This window comes from Oreochromis aureus, linkage group 5 (assembly GCF_013358895.1).
Source record: "Oreochromis aureus strain Israel breed Guangdong linkage group 5, ZZ_aureus, whole genome shotgun sequence".
Lineage (NCBI taxonomy): Eukaryota > Metazoa > Chordata > Actinopteri > Cichliformes > Cichlidae > Oreochromis > Oreochromis aureus.
In genome coordinates, this window is record NC_052946.1 from 5900741 (window position 1) to 5925648 (window position 24908).

General features: G+C 41.0%; 1 protein-coding gene across 1 annotated transcript in view; it reads right to left on the reverse strand.

Moving 5' to 3' along the window:
• Positions 1–24908, reverse strand: part of nucks1a (nuclear casein kinase and cyclin-dependent kinase substrate 1a) — a 34400-nt gene that overhangs the window by 3117 nt on the left and 6375 nt on the right. The window contains exons 2-7 of the mRNA XM_031730331.2: positions 11711–11760; positions 10129–10213; positions 9148–9194; positions 8898–9050; positions 4318–4467; positions 1382–1531 (exon numbers count right to left, since the gene is read on the reverse strand). Coding sequence (XP_031586191.1) covers positions 1382–1531; positions 4318–4467; positions 8898–9050; positions 9148–9194; positions 10129–10213; positions 11711–11760 — 635 coding nt within the window. The remainder of the gene's footprint in view (positions 1–1381; positions 1532–4317; positions 4468–8897; positions 9051–9147; positions 9195–10128; positions 10214–11710; positions 11761–24908) is intronic.

The window sequence follows — 24908 nt, forward strand, 5'->3', positions numbered from 1 at the left end:
AAGACAAAGATTCAGATAAACACAGAGTGATGTGATGCTTTCAGGGACAGACTGTGCTGAGTGAGCAGTAGTAACTGAGTGAAGTGGTGATGTGCTGTAGTTTCATCAAGGTGGATTATTCTGAATGTGCCGGGTTGCACAAACTTGATCCTGACAGGAAAGTTTTTCTGAGGAACAGAGGAACAGAGTGTGTTTTTTTTTCTCCTGCATTTCTCAGGAAAATTGTGTTCAGCTCTCGTTTTACAGCACACAAAACACGATGTGCGCGACTATTCAATTCAATGTTATTTATACAGCACCAAATCACAACAACAGTCGCCTCAAAGCGCTTTATATTGTTAGGAAGACCCTACAATACATACAGGGAAAAATCCAACAATCATGACCCCCTATGAGCACTTTGGCGACAGTGGGAAGGAAAAACTCCCTTTTAACCTCTGCCAGAACCAGGCACAGGGAGGGGTGGGGCCATCTGCTGTGACTGGTTGGGGTGAGAGAAGGAAGGGCAGGGTAATGACTAGTCGACTGATCGCCACTGTTGTCACTAGTACCTGACGCACTAGTTATTTAATCTAATTGTTAACATTTTTATTGAAAATGCTACAAATTGCTGTGTCCATCTGCCACCAGATGGAGCTGCAGCTTATTATCCTTCATTATTTTGAAGGCAAAAAATAGGACTGCAGACACAAACAGTGGAAATTAGGTTTCTTAGAAGGGTGACTGTCCTCTCTCTCACCGATAGGGTTCTGAGTTGAGTCATTCAAGAGGGGTTCAAAATAGCACTGCTACTTGGAGATGGTCGCCCCCTGGGTCAAATCCTAATGGGACATGCCTAGAACACCTCACCCAGGACTCACTGAAAGGATTATATTGCTTGGCTGGCCCGGGGATGCCTCAGTGTTTCCCCAGATAAGCTGGATGTGACTGAGAGGGAGGCTTGGGCTTCTCTGCCTGCAACCCAGCCCCGTATAAGCATTTAAGATTGTAACTTTTGAACAGGATTCACAGTCAGCATGCCAATTTACTTAACATATTCATTTAATATTCTGACAGTTCCTAAAATAAACAACTTGGGTGTAAAAACTGAAGGTTTTGTGTGCTCAAACATACACAGATATACAGAGGGAAATGTTGCAGCTGTTTGAAAACTTTGTGGAAAAAAATCACTTGGAAAGTTGTTGTTTCTGGTTTCGACTACTTCTCTTCCTACATCAGCACTTTTGTGGTTGTACTGTCTGAATGGCGACATCTATCGTTCAGGAGAATACTGCAGTGATCTCCTGTGACTGCACAATGATGTTACGGTGAGCAAGCAAGCCACGTCACAGGCATACTGGGACCCATCTTCCTGCACCTGTATCCTGATTGGCTGCCTCACCTGTGGCCTTTAGCCGTGGCTTGGGGCTTTTCTTCTCCTTGTCTGTCCGTCGCCGTCGAATCACCTTCTTGCCTCTCTTCTTGGAGTGACCGTAGTCGCTGTCATCGTCATCCTCCACCATGAAGTCCTCATCGCTGCCAGACTCGTCAGCTGCAAACAGGACACAGAGGATTCTCAGAGAGCGAGCACAGAGGGTATCCAACTGAACAAGAGTCACTGTTTACATACATACACAGCATGCCTGGGACATTAAAGCCTCCCCAGCTTCAGTTTAAAACAAAAACCATTTCAAATACTGAGTTACTTTAATGTCTTCATCCGTTTCCAGTTCCACTTAATACCATGATAGCACTGTGGCTTTAGAGGATGATTCCATTTTCAGTTTGACTGTTGTGGCCCTCTGGGTCACACCCAATTTGCAAGACTTGGGCGTCTACTAGGGGTGCAACGGATCACGGTTTATCCGAAATCCGAACCGATCCCACTCCACGGTTCGGTACGCACGTGATCCGAAGATTCGAAAAAGAAAAAAAAGTATGTGTATGGTGCGCGTCGTCAGTCTGTCAAGCGGTAGCGCTAGCGGTCCAAGCAGCGGAGCAGAGGAGTTTGCGGCATTTAAGCAGCCCTTTGCTGCCCAGTCCGACCGGGCTAAAGCTAAAAGCTAATGGGGTGTTTAGCTGCAGACGGGAGGCCGTCGTCTGTTGTGCAAAACAAGGTTTAAACTGTGATGAACGTGCTTGAGCCACGCTATGATATCTCGTTGCGCGTCCACTTCAGTGACAAGATCCTTCCAAGCATGTATGAGCAGGAGAAGTTTAAAGTTATGGCTGAACTGTCCCAGGCATCTTCTGTTGCTCCAACTACAAATGGGTGGAGCTCCAGGGCAACGGAAAGCCACGTGACCGTGACCGCCCGTTATATCACAGCGGAGTGGTAGCTACAAAGCCCTGCACTGCCCTATAGATTACATTAGATTAGATGAAACTTTATTTATCCCTCGGGTGGGTTCCTCCGGGAAATTCAGTTTCCAGTAGCACAGCACCCACAGAAGTTGCAGAATGTGAGCAGAAATATACAATGTTTACACATTTATAAATACAGAGTATACAAAAGGGATAAATAGAATAAATAGGAATAAGGATACAAGGGAACGCCACATTTCAAGTATTGTGAGTCTATTGCACCGTTGGATATTAACAAAAACTATTGCACAGTGAAAAGGCACTACAGCTTACTTGTTCCCCCCTCCTCTGTCCCCGTTTTCCCTCCAGCGAGGAGTTAAATAGTTTGATGGCGTGTGGGACAAAGGACTTTTTAAGTCTGCTGGTCCTTGACTTTGGGAGAAGCAACCTGTCACTGAACAGACTCCTCTGGTTGTTTATGGCCATGTGCAGATGATGCAGAGGCTGCCCAGCATGGTCCATAATGTCCATATTGCACCTTAATTTGTTTTTATATAAGTGCGTGGAATGAGTCTTCAGTTGAATGTTTTTTAATAGGCAAAAAATACTTACATAAGTAAACGGCGAGTAGAATTTTTGTCTTTTTTTTTCTATTTTTGCTGATCCGAAAATTGATCCGATCCGTGACTTTAAAACCGTGATCTGATCCGAACCGTGAGATTTTTGATCCGTTGCACCCCTAGCGTCTACTGATACTTAACTACTACATCTGTTTGTGGGAAGCACAGACTATACATAAAAGATGGAAGTAGTGAACTCAGCGTCACCTATTGATTAGCAAGGCCCCACCAAAAAGCAATCCAGGGATTTTGAAACTGGGGGGTAGGTCTGCTGGAGAAACCTGAGGAAAACTGCATGTTCATGATCTAAAGACTTGTCGATCCCAATGTAGCTCTGCCCCCAAACTCAACCTGCTTTATCATCCAACTGGAAACATATATAGGGAGCAAAAACACAAGACTAAAGACTACTAAAACTAGTAATAGAACCAATTAAGTTATCAGAAAATAGCTTACTGAACTTAGCTTAGCTGACAAACTCTGGTGAGTGAATACAACTTGAAGTTAACTTTGTAAATTATGGAGATAAACACGCTGTTGAACATTAACCTCCAGGACACAGGAGTTATAATCAAATGCACAGAAAGGGACCAAATATGTTTTCTAATGCCTCCATTTTCCCATCATGTGTGGGAAAATGGCTATTTCCAGTGTGAATACCCAGAGTGAGGTATGCACAGTGGCTTATGTGCTGGATGTACAGCTAGATGAATGGTGTCTTGTTTTTGTCAAGCATTTTTGAATTGCTTGGCTTCCTGTACAGTTTCAAAAGAACCAAATCGTTCCAGGCTTCAAACAAAAACATCACTAACACGATGGTTTATGTATGGTTTAAAGAGGCCAAAAAAGGTGCATGCATGCTCACAGTATGTCTACTATTGTCACGAAGAATGGAGGCTATAGATCAAACTAAAAACCAACAGACCTAAAGTCTGAAAATAATATCCAGTGCTCTCGAGCTGTGGTGGGCTGAGTGAGATATCCTCCAGCTGGATGTGTAATGTCAAGCGATCGATGTCAATGATCTCTTTATCGTTTAAGATAAAACCACGAGGATAACATTGTGGAGTCTCCTGAAGCTATAACACACTGCCATGGCTACACAGAACAAAGCTGATAAACTGGCATCCGCCTTGTTTGGTCAGATCTAAGAATACAGACAGAGCACAACAGATCCAACTTTAGACAGTTTTGAAATTTTACCAAGAATAGCTGCCAACTCCTTTGTTTCTTTGATGCTGCTAAAATGTTTCGCGCCACATCTGAAGCTCAGAAAATAGTATTTAAGCTGTGATCAAAATTCATTCTACAAAACAGCTCACTGTTGTCTTTGTTCTAGCACATGAAGATACAGGAACATTGATACAGCAGCTCATGTCTTCACTAAAAACAAAGTGTGCTGTGTTCTACATACGGTCCATGTAGGACTCCTCTTGATCTTCATGTTCCTCATCCTCGCTGCCTCCATCTCCCAGCAGGATCTCTCTCTGTTTGGACACGGCCTTTGAGGCCGCCTGACGCACTGTACGCTTTCGACTCACTTCCCTGTCGTCATCGCTGTCATCTACACAAGAAAACACACAGACAGTTACACAACGACTCAGGGGATGATGGGTAAAACAAACAAACAAGACAAATGGAAACAGTGCCTTAATGCTGCTCTATATAATGCTTTTATTTGATCTCCGGTATCATGCAACTGTATTTCTATTCAGACATAGACCTTTCCACTAATTCCGCAACAAACCCTCTACATCAATTGGTCGTTGAAGACGAAGAAGAAGAAGACGAAGAAGAAGAAAAAAGACAGTTCTACTGTCCCATCATTCCTCTGTGAGATCAGCAAAAACCAATACAGCTGCAGCCATGCCAGTGCAGGCTGGTGGTTAGCATGCACCCATTAACAGTGCTATTATGCTCGACTTGTCGCACAGTTCTGAGATTCTTGCAATTGGGCTCATTGCGCTGTGGCCGCCACCGCTGGGTTGAGGACATGAGTGCATAATCATGTCGGCTTTTCCCGCCATTTTAATGATATTCCAGCTCAAGAGCTCAGAGACCGTTTGGAATGGTTTGAAAACTTCAGAGTTTGTGCCCCCTCTCCAAAGTCTTGGCTTTGGTATTGACTTGTCCTCCTCCTATAGCAGCGCTTATAGCAGCTTAGAGTGCGACCAATTTGGTCGCAAATGCGACCAAATTTTTCAATGGTGCGACTAAAAAAAAAAAAAAATATTTGGTCAAACTGTTCGGGTAACACAAAAAAAAAAAAAAGAAAAAAAAAAAAAAATCTCTGCAACTCTCCGTGTGGTCAACAACAGACACACATTATGTCCCTATCGTGGACTAAACCAATCAGAGATAGTCAGGGGTGGGACCCCTTTGATTGGCCGTGGTCCAGTTGAAAGTGCAGGTGGATAGAGGGAGGAGGTGAGTAGCTTGAATAAAGCGATATCGATTCATTAAATCCTGAATTGACTTTTAAATATAACTGTGTTTTGCCAGAAACACCAGTTTCTCAGATTAAAGCTCACAAAACTAGTTCAACAACCACCAAACAGCAAATGAGAGCAGGTACACGGATTCTGCACAAAGACGTAAACACAGAGCGGACCCGACACATCAGAATCAGCTTTGTCTTTCTCAGCTTTCTCACCCGATGGCCCGTAGACGGACATGCCGTCGGAGCTCACCGATTCTGATGCGCCGGGTCCGCGCTGTGTTTACGTCTTTTTGCGCTGAGCTGCAGGTTTTGTCTCTCTCTCCAACCAAAATTCACCGAGCCAGCAGCAAAAGCAGCAAACTACGCTTCACATTTGATAAACATCGTCATGAATTCCCTCTGACTTGTGCTGTTTTGCTTCCACCACGATTAACAAAAAAAAAAAAAAAAAAAAAAAAAATCACACTTCATACACAGCTCTCTCTCTCTCTCTCTCTGTACTTCAAGAACAGTTTCCCGTCTCAAATCTCTGTTTTCTGCATTTTTCATTCGCTTATTACCCACCAGTCTACCGTTGTTTACAGCGCTGTCGGTCGCTGTCTTTTTCTTTTCTTTTTCTTTTTTTCACTTAAATGACCTCGGACAAGAAAGCCTAATTTCTGCTGTTCAATACTGAAGAAATGTAAACTTTTTAAAATTGTGCAAAATTGCAGAATATTTTTAAGGTTATCTGCTATAAAAAGCCAGGCCAGAAAAATCTCCTTCATGTTTTTCTGTTTTATTCTCAGTTACTTTCACACAAAGGCATCTGCTGTGATGTCCACAATTCTGATGAAGTCTCACATGTATCAGTACTGATAAATGATCAGAATTATAATATTTCTGACTGTCTGAGGCTAAATTGAATCGAATCAGGACTTTGAGAACCGGAATCGAATGGATTATAGAAATCAGTGATGATACCCAGCCCTGAGTAGCCTAGGCCCGACAGAAGTGGATGTAGCTGTGGGTAATAAGAAAAGATGAAAAGAACTATTGATAACTTTTGTGTTAAGTTAAGGACTGATCCGTCTGAAATTCATAGCCAGCTCTGACACGGTGCCATCAATCTCTGAACGCTGAAAAAGCAGCAGTGTATCCAGAAAACACATTATATGCTGCAATAAATGCACTGCCCAAGTGTCCCCTCTCCCCACTGCCTTTCAGCAGCAGGCAGCAGCAAACAGGTCGTCAGAGGAGGACGAGATAATGATTAAGTTTTCTACAATAACATTTTCTACAGTACTGACAAAGCACTTTAAGCACAAGATTGTTAGTTAATCATTTAGAAATGAATATTGTCTGTATGGACTGCAACTTCCCCCCCCAAAAAGTGCACATGTAAAACTCCAGTGTTAAGCGATGCGGTTGAAAAATTTGAGTGCGCCTAACTTTTGTGCCGGTGCGCCCATGGCAAAAAGTTAGTCTAGAGCCCTGATGTGGCAATACTGTCTGATTGGCGACACCTTTTGTCCAGGAGAATACTGCAGAGGATTCCTGCGGTTGCTGCGGTGAGTGAAACGGCCATTACAGCAGGTATATTGTGGCCTTTAGGTGGTGCCATCCATCCTCCATGATGTATACTGAGTGCCCCAAACACAGAAAACTTAACATTACTGCTGCTGTTGAGAAGGAGTCACTTCCAGTATGAATACCATAAATGCAGACTACCAGCATGAGCGCACGGTTCACATCCATACTGTAACTAATGAACATACGTGAGGGGATACTGCCTAAACAGCTTAGCAGCAAAGCAATACAGCACAAACACAACTTGTACAACCCTGATGTGTAATGAAAAGTCACAGTGGAGCATTGCAGGTAAGCCATTTATGCCATGTAGGACATCTGAAGGCCCACATTGCTGGCTCCACTGCAATTACTGAAGGAACACACACACACAGCGTGGTGTGTTTGTAACTATCCATTTGTTTGTTGATGAGGCAGAAATATAAAGGCAGATTTAAATCAGCAACATAAAGTTGTTTCCCACAGGCTCCGCTATAACTAAAAAGAGGGCAGCAGATGCGAACAGGATATTGTCTGGACCATCAATTAATTAATTTATTAATCACAAATACTGATATGTTGTCAGTATTTATAATTGCAGCTCATCAGATGACAGTGACTGATCAGCCTCGTCCACCGTAGCTTCCATTCACAGTAATAATAAATCACAGCGTCACAGTGTCGGGGACCGTTGTAGGCAAATGCTTCAATCAGCTGAAAATGTGGGAGGAATAAATGTCCAGGAGAGCACATCCAGTGCTCTCGAGCTGTGGTGGGCTGAGTGAGATATCCTCCAGCTGGATGTGTAATGTCAAGCGATCGATGTCAATGATCTCTTTATCGTTTAAGATAAAACCACGAGGATAACATTGTGGAGTCTCCTGAAGCTATAACACACTGCCATGGCTACACAGAACAAAGCTGATAAACTGGCATCCGCCTTGTTTGGTCAGATCTAAGAATACAGACAGAGCACAACAGATCCAACTTTAGACAGTTTTGAAATTTTACCAAGAATAGCTGCCAACTCCTTTGTTTCTTTGATGCTGCTAAAATGTTTCGCGCCACATCTGAAGCTCAGACTACAGCCTGTTTCTGAGAGTTTAAAAAACTTAACACTAAAGGTGGCGCTTTTTACCAAGAATGAGGCTCTTGGTTAGTTTTTCCTTTAGACCAGTTACCAGGCGACCAGTAAAGAGTCCATGACTAATATCAATCTCAAAACGATGACTTATTCCTTGAGTGGTTTTGTTTTCTCAAGAAAACACTTTGTGGAAATGCTGAACACATAAGCGCAGGGTGCCGCTCTCAGAGGTTGAACCTTTTTACTCAAAGGGTCGACTAGAGCTGAGCAAATCAAAATCGTGTGCTCGATCACACAAACCTTTTTTTTATTAGTCCTTTATTTATCCAGGTAAGAGTCTCATTGAGGTTAAAATCTCATTTGCAAGAGAGACCTGGCATCTCCACCTAAACTCTGATCCAGACTGTGGCATTGAGGTAGATGCCCCTACCTCAATGCCACAGTCTGGATCAGAGCTTGTTAGATCAGTTAGACCACAAACACATTCACATCAGAACGTTGATTCTTCTTCAGATGCCGTTAAGTGATCTGAATTTTATGCAGAAAATGAGGAAAACCTACACATTTACCATATGATTTTTTGATATGATTGATTGCTTGTTTTCCGACCACTCTTGCTAAAGTTTGCTGGTCATTATTTGATTTGTTGCATTCTTTTGTTTATAAATTAGCATAATGCCAGTTGTAGCCCCGAGAACATTCCCAGATCTTCCCAATCTCCATCACCACATTCCTGAGATTGCAAGCTCATCATCATTTGCCCCTCTTAGTCAATCTGACCGTGTGTGTGGATAACACTGTCCAAAGTAAAATTTCATATACAAAACTGATCAACATTAAAAGCTGCATACGTCTTCAATATTTCATGCTGCCAGAGTTCTAGTGGAGAATTAGAAGTAGCGTTCAAACAAACTTGTGTTACCTGCAGCCCGTTTTCTCTTCGGCCCCCGCTTGCTGGGCTTCTCCACCTTGGCTTTCTTTCCCTTTTTCCCTCTTTTTTCTTCATAGTCACTTCCTCCGTCTTCATCCTCCTCCTCTCCAAAGTCATTGTCTTCATCATCGCTGCCAAAGTCATCTTTAGTATCGACACAGAGGAAGTCAGTGAGCGCTAACCAAACTCCAGCTGTTTTCAGAGAGAGTCAACCTTTTTCATGCAACTCAGACTGACTTACCTGCTGAATCATTTTTGGATTTGGAGAGCTTGTCATCAGAGTCCTCACTGGGGAGCAGAACAGGAAATAAACAAAACAGTGTCTTCAGTAAGTTGAGGAAAGGCAGCCAGGAACTCATCAACAAGACAGACTGCAACGGACTGGCATGGATGAAATAATATGGACGTAATGTGCTGAGGACTGGTCTGAAAGATGTCCTGATAAGCTCCAGCCAGTGTTATTCTCACTGATTCAACATCATTCATTCAGTGGGAAGCATGTTTCATTTTGCCTACTGTTACATTACTGAGTAAAAAATTTAAAAATACAAAACAAAACTAATTTATTCACATAACTGTGATTTTATCTGCCAAATAACACACCAACATGCCGATTAAACAGCGCGATAATCACACATGATAGAGAGAATTAAAAAGGCCACCCGTGGTGGGCTGTGCCACAGGTGGCAGCAGCAGTAAGAGACTGAGCAATCAGCACTATGACTGCACTGGCACTTGCTTTGATATCCAAGAACTATTAAACAAATTGATAAACAGTGCCAGTGTTTGTCTCTGGCACAGTTAATATCCTCCCATTGAGATCTTTCACTAACAAAAACATGCATATTCTGATATCCTGATTTTTCCTATGTGCCAACTACATGATACACACAACATGTGATGTATGTACCACTTTTTCCTCCCTTCTTCCAGCCCTGTCTGAAAAACTGATAACTGTCACCTGGATCTCTCCTTTTTTAAACATATATTTAATCAACAATTTATTTCCTGTTTTCTATTTTCCTATAAAGGCTCAGGTGTACAGCTCATCAGGAAGGATCACCATACGCTTCACCATGTACCTGTTTGCCGGACCTTTAGATCCAAGTCTATTCCTTTCCATCCAAGTGATAAAGTGTAAAATTGATCACAGTGTCTGACGCTGCATTAGAAACTGTAACCAGACACCAACAATCCTACCAAATCTCCACTTAGGGCTCACCTGTCATCTTGCGAGTTCTTTGAGCGCTTGTGCTCACGAGGCGCTGGTCGCACCTTCTTCGGCTTGTCGTCACCATACTCCTCATCTACAGAGAAAGCGCACTTTTAACCTTTAAGACACACAACTCAATATCATGCTAGCAGCTCTACAAGATACCAGTTAAGACATCACAGTGCTTTGAGTTACATGCTAATGTCATCATTCTAAATTATTTAACCAGGAAGATCCCATTGAGATTAAAAACCTCTTTTTCAAGGGAGACCTTGAAAAAGAGGGTCTCCCTGCCAAGATAGGCAGCAGCAAGTATCTCACAGTTACACAAATTACACAATTAAACAAAGGCAACAACACACACACACACAAAACTAATTGTAAAATGTTGGGTTTTTTTAAATAAAATGAAATTCAATAAAATGACAAGCAATCTAATTGAAACAGTTGCATGTTCTGGAACTGGCCTCAAAGATTCTTAGTTCTGATTTAAAATCACTTAATAAATGAATTCTGTCATTTTTTAGTCGTTCTGCAGCTCGTTCCAAACCGAAGGTGCTAAATGGACAAAAGCTCTTTTGCCAAGTTCAGTTTGGGCAAATGGAACAAAAAGCAACAAGTAACCATGCGGATGAAGAGAATAATGACCAGCATGTTTCACTGCAACCAGGGAACATATATAGGAAGGCAGAAATCCGAGTATTGCCTAATATATAAAACCGTATAAATGAGACTGACTGGCCAAAGCAGGCTATCATGCCCGAGGGTATAACTCACAGTGGTGAGTCTGAAATGTACGGTTTGCGATGAACCTCAGAGAAGCACGATACACAGTATCAACCATCCGAAGACACTGAGCAGAAGCATTCATATATAGAATATCTCCATAATCCAGCAGAGGTAAAAATGTTGCAGCAACAAATCGCTTCTTTGTATTAAAAGAAAAACACTACCAGAATAAAACCAGCTGTTAGGCTCAGTTACTGCTAGTTTGCTTATACTTAAAACTAACAGAAGGCCATTAGTTTTGTACTTACAAAAAACTTAAACAAAAATGGACAAATTAACTTTTTTCATCCTTGTTGCTTTTGTTGGATATCGCAGTAACGAGTAGTCAGGAAGGCAGCCGTACCCAGCCACCTTCTCGCCAAACCAGCACCCGACAAACTTACATTTTGCCTCAACTTGGAAACTTGGACTATGATTTTCTCAGGAGACTGAATATCTTTTAGATTCCAACTGATGAAACATTTAAAAAACCAACATTGATATTTGGGGATTTAAAATCTGACATCTCAGCTGACATTCTGTTTACTTTCAGACAAAACAGGAACAGATTTGTCAAACATTTGTTCTGCAGAGGTATTTATTTACTTGTCGACACAAAGTAAACAGAAACAGTGCGCCTATAAATGTACCAAAACACAGTATCGCCTCACAGGACAGGTTTTTTTTTTTTTACCCCATACTTTTTTACCTTAAAATGTGCCATTACTGTACACTGATGCTGAATATCTATAGCAGAGACTAATCTGTACATTGCCCTTGTGTCACTCCATTTGTAATGAAACACATCTGAAGCCTCACTTACCTGCGTCATCAGACTCGTTGAATTGTGAGTAGTTCACCACCTTCCTGTTCCTGTGAAGAAGAACACACTACATTAGATTACAAAGTTACTGCCTTAACCCGATATTAGACGGTGTAGACTAGAGTGCAACAAAGCTATTATATGTAATGTCCAGCAGTTCAGGATGGTGCAAGTGGCAACGTGTTGGCTGTGTATGAATGTCTCGATCGTATTATTTGGTACGAGACATAAAACGCCTTCCAGCCAGGGGGCCCTGAACTGGACACTGGTCTACCTTCTACAGTTACAAAGGCTAATTTGGCCAAGTGTATGGGGGAGGTCTCAGTGACACTATTTGACTACACTTCAGGTAACACACACTTTGGAAAACTGAAGAGCAGCACTGACCAAGACTAACAGACAGTTCAGGTTAAAATCACTATGAAAAAAGTTACCCCTGAATCCACTTTATTAGAGTAAGGTACATTTATGCAAATAATACATTAAAACAAATGCTTGTATTTAACAGTATACATGGCCAATATGCAATATCACTTAAATGCAAAGTAATTCAAAGGCATCTTCCAAAAAATAAAGATATTAGCTTTAACTTATTTGTAAATCTTTCAAAACTTTGTCTAAACGCATGTTCGCACGTTTAGACTAACTGCATTCAATAGCTAGCTTGGTGACTATGTCTTGAGTCTAAAAACACCTTAAGAGGATAAAATTACAAGATGTTTAGTCTCTAAGCGGGAGTGAAGATTAGAGGTCCTGATGTTTGGACAATTTCTCGGGCCAGGTTGAGAAACGGATAAATGCTGTTAGAGGTTTTTGTCACTGCGGAGCTGATTCTCTATCACTTCTACTTAATCAGATTTCTGTACGTATAAAAAGACACGATAAGGATTGAATAGATTGACCTATACAAGTAGTTCCCTTTCTTGTTGTATTGGGTTGTGGACATTACTTATTATTGAAAAAGTTATATATGCATTGTACTTATTTTAATGATAGCACAGAAAATGACAGTGTCGCTTATAATAATAATAATAATAATGATAATAAATTTTATTTATAAGCGCCTTTCAAGTCACCCAAGGACACTTTACAATAGGAAGACACATAGTAAAACAATAAAAATAAGAACAATAAAACAAAGCACAAGATAAAATTAACAAACAATGGATTCACAGTGAATATGCAGATTTGAACAGATGAGTTTTGAGTTGGGATTTAAACTGGGGGAGAGAACCAATGTTTCTTATTTCTGGGGTAGAGCAGTTCCACAGCCTGGGAGCAGAGCAGCTGAAAGCTCTGCTTCCCATGGTGGTGAGGCGGAAGGAAGGTACAGCAAGCTAGTCATTTATGTCACTTTGACCAAGGAATGGGCCTTTCATCTGCATTCACCTGGCTTCTTGTCTAAATTTACTTTTGCAGTTTTGTGCTCAAGATCAAGCGAGAATAAAGAAAATTTAAAAAAAAAAAAAAAAAAAAAAAAAAAAGAAAGAAAAAAAAGTTGCTCCCATTGAGGTTCTTCACACTACCTGAGCCGTCACAAAAACTGATTTCCACTGAGAACTTCTGAGCCAAGCCTGAAGCCTTGTCTGTTTTCCCTCTTTCCCTACTTCACCTCAAGGCAGGTGAAGCAGAGAAAGAGTTTCCTTCAAAAGCAAAATAGAGGCGTGGCAGTGAGCAGGAGCATGCTGATTTAGAACGATCTGGATGTATTAACACGCTCATCACAGAGGGGAGAACAAAACTGTGTGGTACACACGTTTCATGACTCTGAGGGTAAGTTTCCATGAAACTATGTTTTCTTCGGTTTAAGAACATTTTCTTAATGGTGAATGAAGCTGAGTGTAATTTATTCAGATGATCAAGATTATGGGAAGAAAAAAAGAACTAGACTACGGCAACTTTCACAGAGCAAAACAGCAGGTCTGTCCTGAATAAGACCAGCAGTGGGGCTTTTGCTGAAACCTAAAACGGTACAAAATGTGGATCCAGCAAAACAATGTCACCAACTGATATTAGATGGATGAAGATTTTTACCATTGCCATCTTGGTGTTTTGAAACCAGATGTGAATGATAATTGGCCAATGCCTTGTCAATCAGAACTTTCTAACTAATGAGTATACCGTTGATACACAGTATTACCCCGAAACACGGTATGACTAAGTATTACAAAGCGGGGATGATATTTTATTCAACATAGCCTGAAACTAGTAACAGACAATGAACTTAACAGGAAACTATTTATAGAAGTCACATCAGAAAGCTGTTTTCCCACAGACAGGGTGCCAGTATACCCTCTGCATTGGTCATTTAGCTCGCTGCCACGTCATCATCACGCAGTCACCTCTATCACTGAGCTTTTGTACTGGACCATCATTAAAATGGCAGTGAACACTGACACAATCATACTGTCTTCAATCCAGCTGTGACGGTCGTGGTACAATATGCCAGGTTACAACAACGAAGAGGGGCATGACTGACTGAAGCACCTCAAATACAGTGGCACACGCAAAGTGATGTAACGTCAAAAAGATCAACACGCGCTGACTATATATACTAAATACTGATTACAGTGCAAATGTTTGCAATATAAAAAATAAATGAAAAATGTAAACATCTATGTTTAGTGAACTTCAAAATACTGCACAATAGTGCTGGGCGATATGGAAAAAATATTTATCACGATATGAATTATTTTATATCACGATAACGATATACCACCTGACCTGTGGTCATCTGGAAAGTATGCAGTCTGTAAACAGCGAGTGGAGAGGGTGCAGTCTTTGTTTTGAGTTACCGTAAAGCATGTCGCAAATCCGGGTGCATGTAAAGCAGCACCATGTCGCAAAACCACAAGACGGAGTTTCTTTGCGAAAAATATCATTTTTTTTATACTTTATTTTCTCTTGCATAAAGTTAAGAGTATGTATAGTGAAAAGACAACACTAATATGTGCCACAGGCTATTTAACCCTTTAAGACCTACCATAGAACCAAGTTCGCCAGAGCTTATCTTTACATTTTACATGCTGTAGTGCCATTTGTGGGAGCATTTCTAGTTGCTATACATCAATACAACCGTTATAGCCCAAATTTTAATAATATGTATGCATTAAGTCCATAGTAACTACATAAATTGCAAAAAAAGTGCAGTAAACTACAAAAAAATGGAAAATCGTTTTTGTTTTGTTTTTTTACATATATTTCTAGTTAGAGAAATTTAAGAGGCTTATCCCTCAAAACTGTAAATACAAAAGTTGTACAAAATAGTTTCCAACCACGAGAAATTTATTTTGAGTGTCTTCATAGTTTTATTTTTGAGATGCACTAATTTTTATATACTACAGGAAAAATGAAAATAAATAAATGCAAATTTGCAAAAACACAGCATGTGCATCAAAATAAACTATTTAAACAGTGTAATTTGACTTCTAAGCCTCCCAGAAACGATACAGAAAAGCATAAAGTCAAACATGACTTTTAAAACCACCAATATAGGCTTTGAAGCTAAAAAACTACATTTTCCGCGAAAATGACGTCACTTCCGGTTTCGGAGAGGTAATGCCGGACATGCGATAGTTCGCGCTGACTTACAGTTAAGCCCAAAATTATTCATACCCCTGGCAAATTTTGACTTAAAGTTACTTTTATTCAACTAGCAAGTTATTTTTTGACTGGAAATGACACAGGCGTCTCACAAAAGATAATAAGATGATGTACAACACGCATCATTGTGGAAAAAAATATTTCTCAGCTTTTATTTACATTTGAGCAAAAAGTATCATGTCCAGAATTATTCATACCCTTTACAAACTGTCACAGTCTCTGGGAAAATCCAAAGTTCCATACCATTCCAAATAGTGAAAGCTGTTCTAAAGCATCCTAATTACCCTGATTAATTGGAAATAGCTGTTTTAATCAACTCAACAGGTGAAAAACAGCAGCTCTCTGCAGGTGGTTTGTGGACATTCATGGCTAAGACAAAGGAACTCAGTGAGGACCTGCAGCTGTGCATTGTGGCTGCTCACAAGTGAGGAATGGGCTACAAGGCCATATCCAAATGTTTTCAAGTTCCAGTGGCTACAGTGCAAAGTATTATTAAAAATACAAGATGTTCCGCACTGTGGAAAATCTCAGAGGACGTTGTCGGAGGCCAAAAGTGAAACCTGTGCTGGCCAGGAGAATAGTGAGAGAGGTGAAAAAGAATCCAAGGATCACCACCAAGGCCATTCTGGTGAATCTGGGCTCTGCTGGTGGCAATGTCTCAAGGCAGACAGTCCAACGGACACTGTTGGGTTCCACGGATGCAGACCAAGGAAAACGCCACTTCTCCAGGCACTTCTAAGGCATGCAAAAGCTCATTTGGCCTTTGCAAATGCTCATCTGGACAAAGAAGAAGATTTCTGGTCTTCAGTGTTATGGTCAGATGAAACAAAAATTTAATTATTTGGTCACAATGATGTTGCCTTCATTTGGCATAAAAATGGAGAAGCCTTCAACCCAAAGAACACCATCCCCACTGTCAAACATGGTGGTGGGAACCTAATGCTTTGGGGGTGTTTTTTAGCCAATGGACCAGGAAACCTAATCACAGTAAACAGCACCATGAAAAAAGAGCAATACATGAAGATTGTCAACAACAACATCAGGCAGTCTGCAGAAAAACTTGGCCTTGGGAACCCGTGGACATTTTAGCACGACAATGACTCAAAACATACAGCAAACGTGGTGAAGAAATGGTTAGCAGACAACAACATTAACGTTTTGCAGTGGCCTAGCCAGAGTCCTGACTTGAATCCAATTGAGAATCTGTGGAGGGAGCTAAAGATCAGGGTGATGGCGAGAAGACCCTCCAACCTGAAAGATTTGGAGCTCATTGCTAAAGATGAATGGGCAAAAATGCCTGTGGAGACATGCGAAAAGCTGGTCTGCAATTATAGGAAGCGTTTGATTGCTGTAATAGCCAATAAAGGCTTTTTTCTATTGATTATTGAGAAGGGTATGAATAATTCTGGACATGATACTTTTTGCTAAAATATAAATAAAACCTGAGAAATATTTTTTTTCCACAATGATGCCTGTTGTACATCGTCTTATTATCTTTGGGGAGACACCTGTGTCATTTCTGCTCAAAAAAAGAACTAGCTTGTTGAACAAAAGTAACATTAAGTCAAAATTTGGCAGGGGTATGAATAATTATGGGCTTAACTGTATATTCCAACGTAGGAAGTGTTATGAACAGCTGATCGGATCGGCAAAGCGTGTTTCTGGAATATTATGTTTTTGTTGCTGGAAGTGCTTTTTAATTTTTGCAAAGCTATATGTGGAAGGAAACCGTGACCTCGGGCAAACACCGGTGTCGGCACATAAGGACGCTGTCATAGCCTGTCAGTGACATTGATTGGCTGCGTATATACAAATGTGAATCGCATTATTGGCTGGACTATAGGATAAGGTGGCATTGTTCTAAACCCATACAGGAGCAGCCAGTCACTTACTGACTAACACTGCAAAACAGAATTGTTAAAATTTTAATTTTAATTTCAATTCAGGTTAGATTTTTTTGTGCGCAATGCAGATTTTCTGTGCGCAGAGACCGTGCCAGCAGTGCGCGAAATTGCGCGTCGCGCGCAGCTTAGAGGAACATTGGTTTCCACACCACTGAAGTCGTTTTACCTCACTTTTCAACCAACGGCATTCCTTCTTCAGCAGCCATTATCCTCTCCTCTCCAAATAACTTCTGCTTAGCTTTCCGAGCTTTCCGAGCTTCCCTCGGGTTCTCTTGTGACGCGTGTTCGAAACGCAGAGAGGTGCGCTCGATTTGCCACACGGAGCAGCGCGAGAGTAAAGCATGAGGGAGGTGCTAATAATCGGCTCAGTCATTTTTAATGATCGTTGAAAACCCAGATCGTAATCGAGATTAAAATTCAATTAATTGAGCAGCCCTAATTCATCTCGAAGTTTTTTATATCGTAAGGTAAAGATCCTAAAATAGACTACTTCTGTAAGCAAGCACTTGGTGATAGTAAGAAAGGGGTGGGGGGTGGGGTGGAGAAATCACAATAATGAGCATTGGACCAGTCAACTGGAGTAACAGTCAACCACCCTGTACACAGGCTGACAACCCTGGCTGCTGGTGCTAGCAATGCTGACATTAGCAATATTTCCAAATTAATCTGACACTGTGTGCGCAATGTTATGCACAACCTAGGGCTGGGCGATATATCGAGTTTTTTTAAAAATATCGATATATTTTTATTCGAGATATAAGACGTGGCAATATCGTTTATATCGATATAGTATATGTTACATTATAACTATACTTGTGGAGCCGTAAGTTTGCCTCTCTTTCATCCACTTTTGTTTCTACGCAACGTTACTCCGCCTCGCCTCTCTCCTTCACTGAACACAACTCCCCCCTCCCCCATCGCTTCACCTGCAGGCAACGACAAGATGGACACGACAAATCTCCGTTAACGAGTTACCGCGCGTCAACGTGTTAACGAACTAACCACGCTAACGCCATGCAGCCCACAGGGGCTGCACGGCCTAAAATCCTTTCGTTTTCTCAAAAGTTGACAGTGCGCCTTATGTATGAATTCTGGTTGTGCTTACTGACCGCGAACCGATTTTATGTGGTACACGGCGCTCAGCAATCTGTCAAAAAATGTTTTGGTACGACTTTGGTAAGCTACGGAGCTGCACCGCTTGATGGATTGTCGGAGCATTACGGCTACCGAGGAGCCTCGCGGAGTGATACATACTCTGCTTCAACGTAATATTACCGTACTGTGTGTGTATAAGGACCATAAATGGCACCTGTTAAGAGACATGGTTACGAAGCGGATTTCAAACTCAAGGCTGTCAGTCACGCAGTAGAACATGGGAACAGAGCAGCTGTGAAATCTGTCTCTTTGTTATTATGCTCAGCGTGTTTTAGTTTACATTTTGACTGCACAATTGTGAGCTTTTTGTTATGCACAAAAACAACATTGTTTTCTTTTATTTATGGAGCATTATTATTTAATAAATGCTCAATTTATTTTTGAGTAATTTTTTCATGCACATCTGCGCTGTATGTTAATAAAAGTGCCTGTGTGACATCTGGGACACAGCTTTGACTAAGAACTCTCTATTTGTTCTTACTTTATGGCTTTAAAAAAAAAAAAAATAAATAAATCGAGATATATATCTTATATCGCCATCCAGCTAAAAAATATCGAGATATGAATTTTGGGTCATATCGCCCAGCCCTAGTACAACCTTAGATTTTGTTTATTAAACAACCAAATTAACAGTTGTAAACAGCTCCTAATTACACACAATAACTCTCCTGACAGTGGTCAACCATTTGACTGACACCTTTCGTTTTCTTATGGTGTTTTTATTCTTGCCACGTGACCCACCATGGGTGGCCCAGGACGAGTTCTGACGTCACATCATGTAGCATGCAACACTGCTTTTGTGGCCATTTGACTTGCTGTTCACCTCTTAATTTTTAGTCTCTGGCGCATTGTGCCATTGTTGTCACAGCTGGGTTGAACACACAAGTGTACAATTGCGTCTTTTAAAAAAACAAAACAAAACACCATTTTAATGATATTCCAGTTCAGGTTACTTCGTAGGTCAAAGTGTAGTGTACTTCAAATTGAACCATAATTCAGGCATGATGTAGCATGGAGGGAAATAATAGCACCAGTGGATCCCTTGTCCCTGAGAAAATGCAAATGACTACAAATAATTTATCAAACGAATAAAAAGAAATAAACAATTTTTTTTCTTTTTTTTTTTTCTTAGAAATAAACTAGTCCATACCAATCATAACATTTTTATTTATTTATTTGGTTTTATTTTTATTATCTCAGTTCTATTTATCTTTTTGTATTTTGTACATTGTTTGTTTGGCAGGATATATAAACAATTTTAACATGCTAGTATCTAAGAAGTTATGACTATTTCATAGCCTTATTAATTTAACTTTAATTATATAAATTATATAATCAGCTGCCACTTGTTTTATCCTGGTAATTAGTTTTCTATTGTTAAATTCTGTAGCCTAGTAGGTCGTGAAAACATAAAGCTATGCTGCCTAGGTCTAGGTGGAGCTCTTGCCCCCCCCTCTCCAAATAAAAGATACATAAAGTTGACTATATTAGAGTTAACTGATAAAGCCTCGCTACCAAAGTCAGGGTTCGTACGCTTTTTTCAGGGTCAAATTCAAGCACTTTTTAAGCACTTTCAAGGTCCCTTTTTAAGCTTTTCCAGCACCCCCCCCCCGCCAAAAAAAAAGAATGCATGTTTCAATTTGCATCACCTCAGTTCAATTTATCTAAATTCAGACAAAATTTAAAATACAAGTAGAAAGTGATATTTTTGACTGTAAAAACCACAAGCATGTTTAACGAATCATTTTCATAACTTGAAATGCAAATAGAAATTGGACATTTAAAAAAAAAAAAAATATGAATAAGTTTTGCAAACAACAAAGTTATATGGTACTATTTACCTAAAAATGCAGCCAAGGCTCAGACGTTTTTTTATATAACCATTCAAAACTATTTACAGAACAATCAGGTGCTCTTTGTCAAATAAGAAGGCACACAAATTATTTATGCAACTCCAAAAAATAGTTAGTGTCCACTATAACACAGATGAGAACAGCACAGGGATAAACCTGCAGGTCTGACAGCAGGTGTGTCACTCAGCGTTTACACTGCAATCTGCCTTTGGTGGCTTTTTTGCAGCAACTGTAACGTTCACTAGTAGAACTGACACACAAAACAAAACGACTACACTACACACTAACTACACAAGACAACACACTAACTTGAGACTCCAAACACGATAAATGTCACAAATCTCTCACGTATCAAAACTCTCTCTCTCTTTATCGCTCTCTCTTCCCAAACAACCAAATACCACATGTTGCCGTATCATTTTTTGATTGGTCGACATGGTACATTTTTCCACCAATAGGCAAGGAGTGTTTTTTTCTTTTTTCACTCACAAGCAAAGCGTGTTTGCTAGCGCTCTCCATAAAAAACGCCGCTAGCTAGTTATGTATCGGGCTAATGTTTAAAGCTTTCACTTGAGTAAATTAACTCATATTACTGCTAAGTAATGTTAGCTAAGTTCACAGCATATTCCGTAATAGCGCTGCCATACTGCATCACTCTCAGTGCATTTTAATCATTTCTCCAGCGAGTTTGACAGCTAGCAAAATAATAATCATAATTTTTTTTTAAAAATAGCATGTGTAACGTACGCGTACTGGAAAATTATTTACTAGGACTTACCTATCATGCGACCGGAGAGCGCAAACTCCGTCATTGTTGTTTTCCATCATTAAAAACATTAAAAGCATTAAAACAGCAACCTACAGGTATGTTAGCGCACTCATCCCCGACTGTCCGAGGGAGGGGCGGGGTCACATATTGAAACAGACGCAAGGCAGCCCAGGCAGGGAAATTCTGCTTTTGCTTGTTGCAACTCATTTTATTTCTCTATCTGATAAGAAAACAATTCAATCAGATAGCTATTTATTGTGAATGAAATACAGTTACATTTTCAAGCACTTTTAAGCACCACATCTGAAATTCAAGCACTTTCCAAACCTTGAAAAGAGGACATTAGAATTCAAGCACTTTCCTGGATTTCAAGCACCCGTATGAACCCTGGTTACACTCGGGGAAGCTGGTGTACCTGCCGAAATGCTGTGCATTTATCGAGACTTTCAACCCCAGATAGGCCAATTATGGATCTTCGGATCCACATTATGTCGGCAGCTGTTCTCAACCGTGAACTATGTTAAAAACAAACACCGCTCACGCCTCACAGATGACAGCTTACAGTCCTGCGTAAAGATGAAAGCCCCGATTTGCAGACGCTGTGAGCAGAGGTTCGGGACCAGAAGTCTCATATCACGGCAGACCCGACGATGTTTCCATGAACATGCTTTTCAGCATCTCTTTATTGACCACTTTTCACACACGGTTGCTGTACGCATACAGCCGGCTGTAGCTTTTCAGCTCACAGCCCGACAACACAACAGCAGAGAGAGCACAGACTTTAAGGCGGCGAGGCGTGATTGCGGGTGCCGCTCAGGTGCGTCCGACTCCCATTCAGCGGCACTGCAGACCACGCCCCACCACACACATTAACCAGGTAAAATACATATTTAGGCAGAATTTTGCAAATATCTCTTTTGTTTTAGCGGCATAGTGCTTTTTTTCCAATTACTTTTTAAAAGGGTGGCGGCTCACAACAGTTTTTGTTTGCTACATGGATCATTTTAGTTCAGCTGGGTGTCTTTCCTTTTGTTATATTTCGTTAAGAGTTCAAAATGTGTTAATTACATAAATAAAATGTAATTTTCTCGGTAGCACTTCATGGATTTTATAAGCAACACACCTTAGTTGCTCTGTGGATTCTTTTAAAAAGCAGTTAAAAACTTTTCTGTTCAAACAAGCCTATTGTTGATCTATGTATTTTATATTCTTTACATTATTAGGGCCCGAGCACTGAGAGTGCGAAGGCCCTATTGTATCTGCTCTGTTTATTATTATTATTATTATCATTATTAGGGCCCGAGCACCGAGAGTGCAAAGGCCCTATTGTATCTGCTCCGTTTCTTCTTCTTATTAGGGCCCGAGCACTGAGAGTGCGAAGGCCCTATTGTATCTGCTCCGTTTCTTCTTCTTCTTCTTCTTCTTCTTATTATTATTAGGGCCCGAGCACCGAGAGTGCGAAGGCCCTATTGTATCTGCTCCGTTTCTTCTTCTTCTTCTTATTATTATTATTAGGGCCCGAGCACCGAGAGTGCAAAGGCCCTATTGTATCTGCTCCGTTTCTTCTTCTTATTAGGGCCCGAGCACCGAGAGTGCGAAGGCCCTATTGTATCTGCTCCGTTTCTTCTTCTTCTTCTTCTTATTATTATTAGGGCCCGAGCACCGAGAGTGCAAAGGCCCTATTGTATCTGCTCCGTTTCTTCTTCTTATTAGGGCCCGAGCACCGAGAGTGCGAAGGCCCTATTGTATCTGCTCCGTTTCTTCTTCTTCTTCTTCTTCTTCTTCTTATTATTATTTCGGCAAATGAATCGGCCTTTTGAGGGCCTAAACATGCTCAAAAACTCATGAAATTTTGCACACGCGTCAGGTCTGGTGAAAATTTACGTATTTTAATGTCCGTAGACATGTCCAGGGAAAATTGGCTCAGTAGCGCCACCTAGAAAAATGAGAAACGCGAGCCCCCGAGATGGGTATGACCTACATGTATAAAACTCGGAACACATATCTAACGTTCGGAGACGCACAAAAAAGTCTATTTTGGCCATGTCCTAAACCCAACAGGAAGTCCGCCATTTGGAAGTGAACGTGACATTTTGGCTCTAATTTTGCCATTTCCATGCCTCGAACTTTTGCGAACTCCTCCTTGGGATTTGATTGCATAAGCTTCATATTTGGTCAGTGTCAACTACACACCTGGGCCATGTTAAATTGTGGAGCTTTTGAGTTTTCGGGATACGGTGAGGCCGTGGCGCCATGGCGAATTTCGATGACTCGCCATGAAAATATTATTGCCTCTCATTCTGTCATACATGTTCTGACCTGGACCAAAGAGAACACATACGATAAGGCTCCACCCCTGAACATATTTCAACTGCCATATTTGACATCAGGGACAGCGCCACCTAGTGGGAACAGGAAATGTCATGTTTTACACTTTGGTGTACAGTATTGTTATGGTTGACATCTGCAGCCTCAAATTTCTCCAGGAAAGCCTTAAGGAGTTGGTCTTGGGTTACAGTGAAAACTGTGACTTTTCGCGAAAGGGTGTGACCCCAGCAGCATGGCGATTATTGATGTCTCGCCATTAAGAAACAAATGAGTATAACTCAATGAAATCCAGTCTGATCAGTACCAGACTTTACAGGGATGATGTCAGACCCGCCCTGAACAGAATGATGTGCCCATTGTCAGGAATAGGTAGAGCGCCACCTAGTGGCAACAGGAAATGCCATGGCTTTAATTTTCTTCTACTGATTTTCACAGGTTCATCGTGGCCACCTCAAAAGCGGTGAATATCACCATCAGTCCCTCATGATGCTTCAGTGAGAAAATTGTGAGTTTAAACTGAACGGCGCACCCTGGTGGCAACGCGGTTCACCATGAAAGATGAAGTGGCTTTTGAGGGGCTTGGAAAGTTTAAAAAGTCTTGAAATTTGGCGCACACCTCCAATGTGATGAGTGCTATCTTGTTATGTCATCATTTTCTTTGAATAGCGCAAAATGGCTCCACAGCGCCCCCTACAATATTTCAAAACAACAGCCCCTGCTCTGTGTTTTATGTATGAGTCTGAAACCTGGTAAGCTTATGGAAGATATCAAGAAGTACAAAAAAGTCTCTTGGAGCAATATCCCAAATCCAACAGGAAGTCAGCCATATTGAAATTAATGTGTAATTTTGGCGACATTTCCCCTTCTTTTGAGGTAACTTTCTTTGACGAACTCCTCCAAGGCATTTCATCAGATTTACACGATCTCCAGTGCGTGGAATCCAAAGACCTTTGTGATGTTAAATTGCGAAGCTTTTTACGTTCAGGGAAACGGGGTGGTCATGTCGGCACGTGGAGTTTCAATCACTCGCCAAAAGCAGTAATCTGCTGTCACTCAAAAATACAATGTCCAATCTCTCCCAAAGGTCGCATAGCGTGATGAGACTCGAGCTCGAAATGTTTGTTATACCATTTGTCAGTAATGGTTAGAGCGCCACCTAGTGGGATGACTATAATCATGATTGAATGAGATGAAATGTTAGCTGGTGGTTAAATGCAAGAATTCCATCAATGTGACATCAGATCGGAAGCGCTGGTTTTAGGTGTTGGGCTTGGCTCGACGTGCTGGGGTGCGAGGGCCCTCATATCGCTGCTTGCAGCTTTAATTATTATTATTATTCAGGCAAAACAAGGGCCTTTTTGAGGGCTTTAACATGCTCGAAAACTCATGAAATTTTGCACACATTCAGGTCTGGTGAAAAATTTTGTATTTTAATGGTTTTACACATGAGCACTTGGAAATGGCTCTAGAGCGCCACCTATGCGCTGTTAAATGCATCCCTACGAACACATCGTTGGAGCTACATGTATGAAATTTGGCACACATGTGTATTATGCCAAGATGAACAAAAAAGTCTGTGGGCCCAT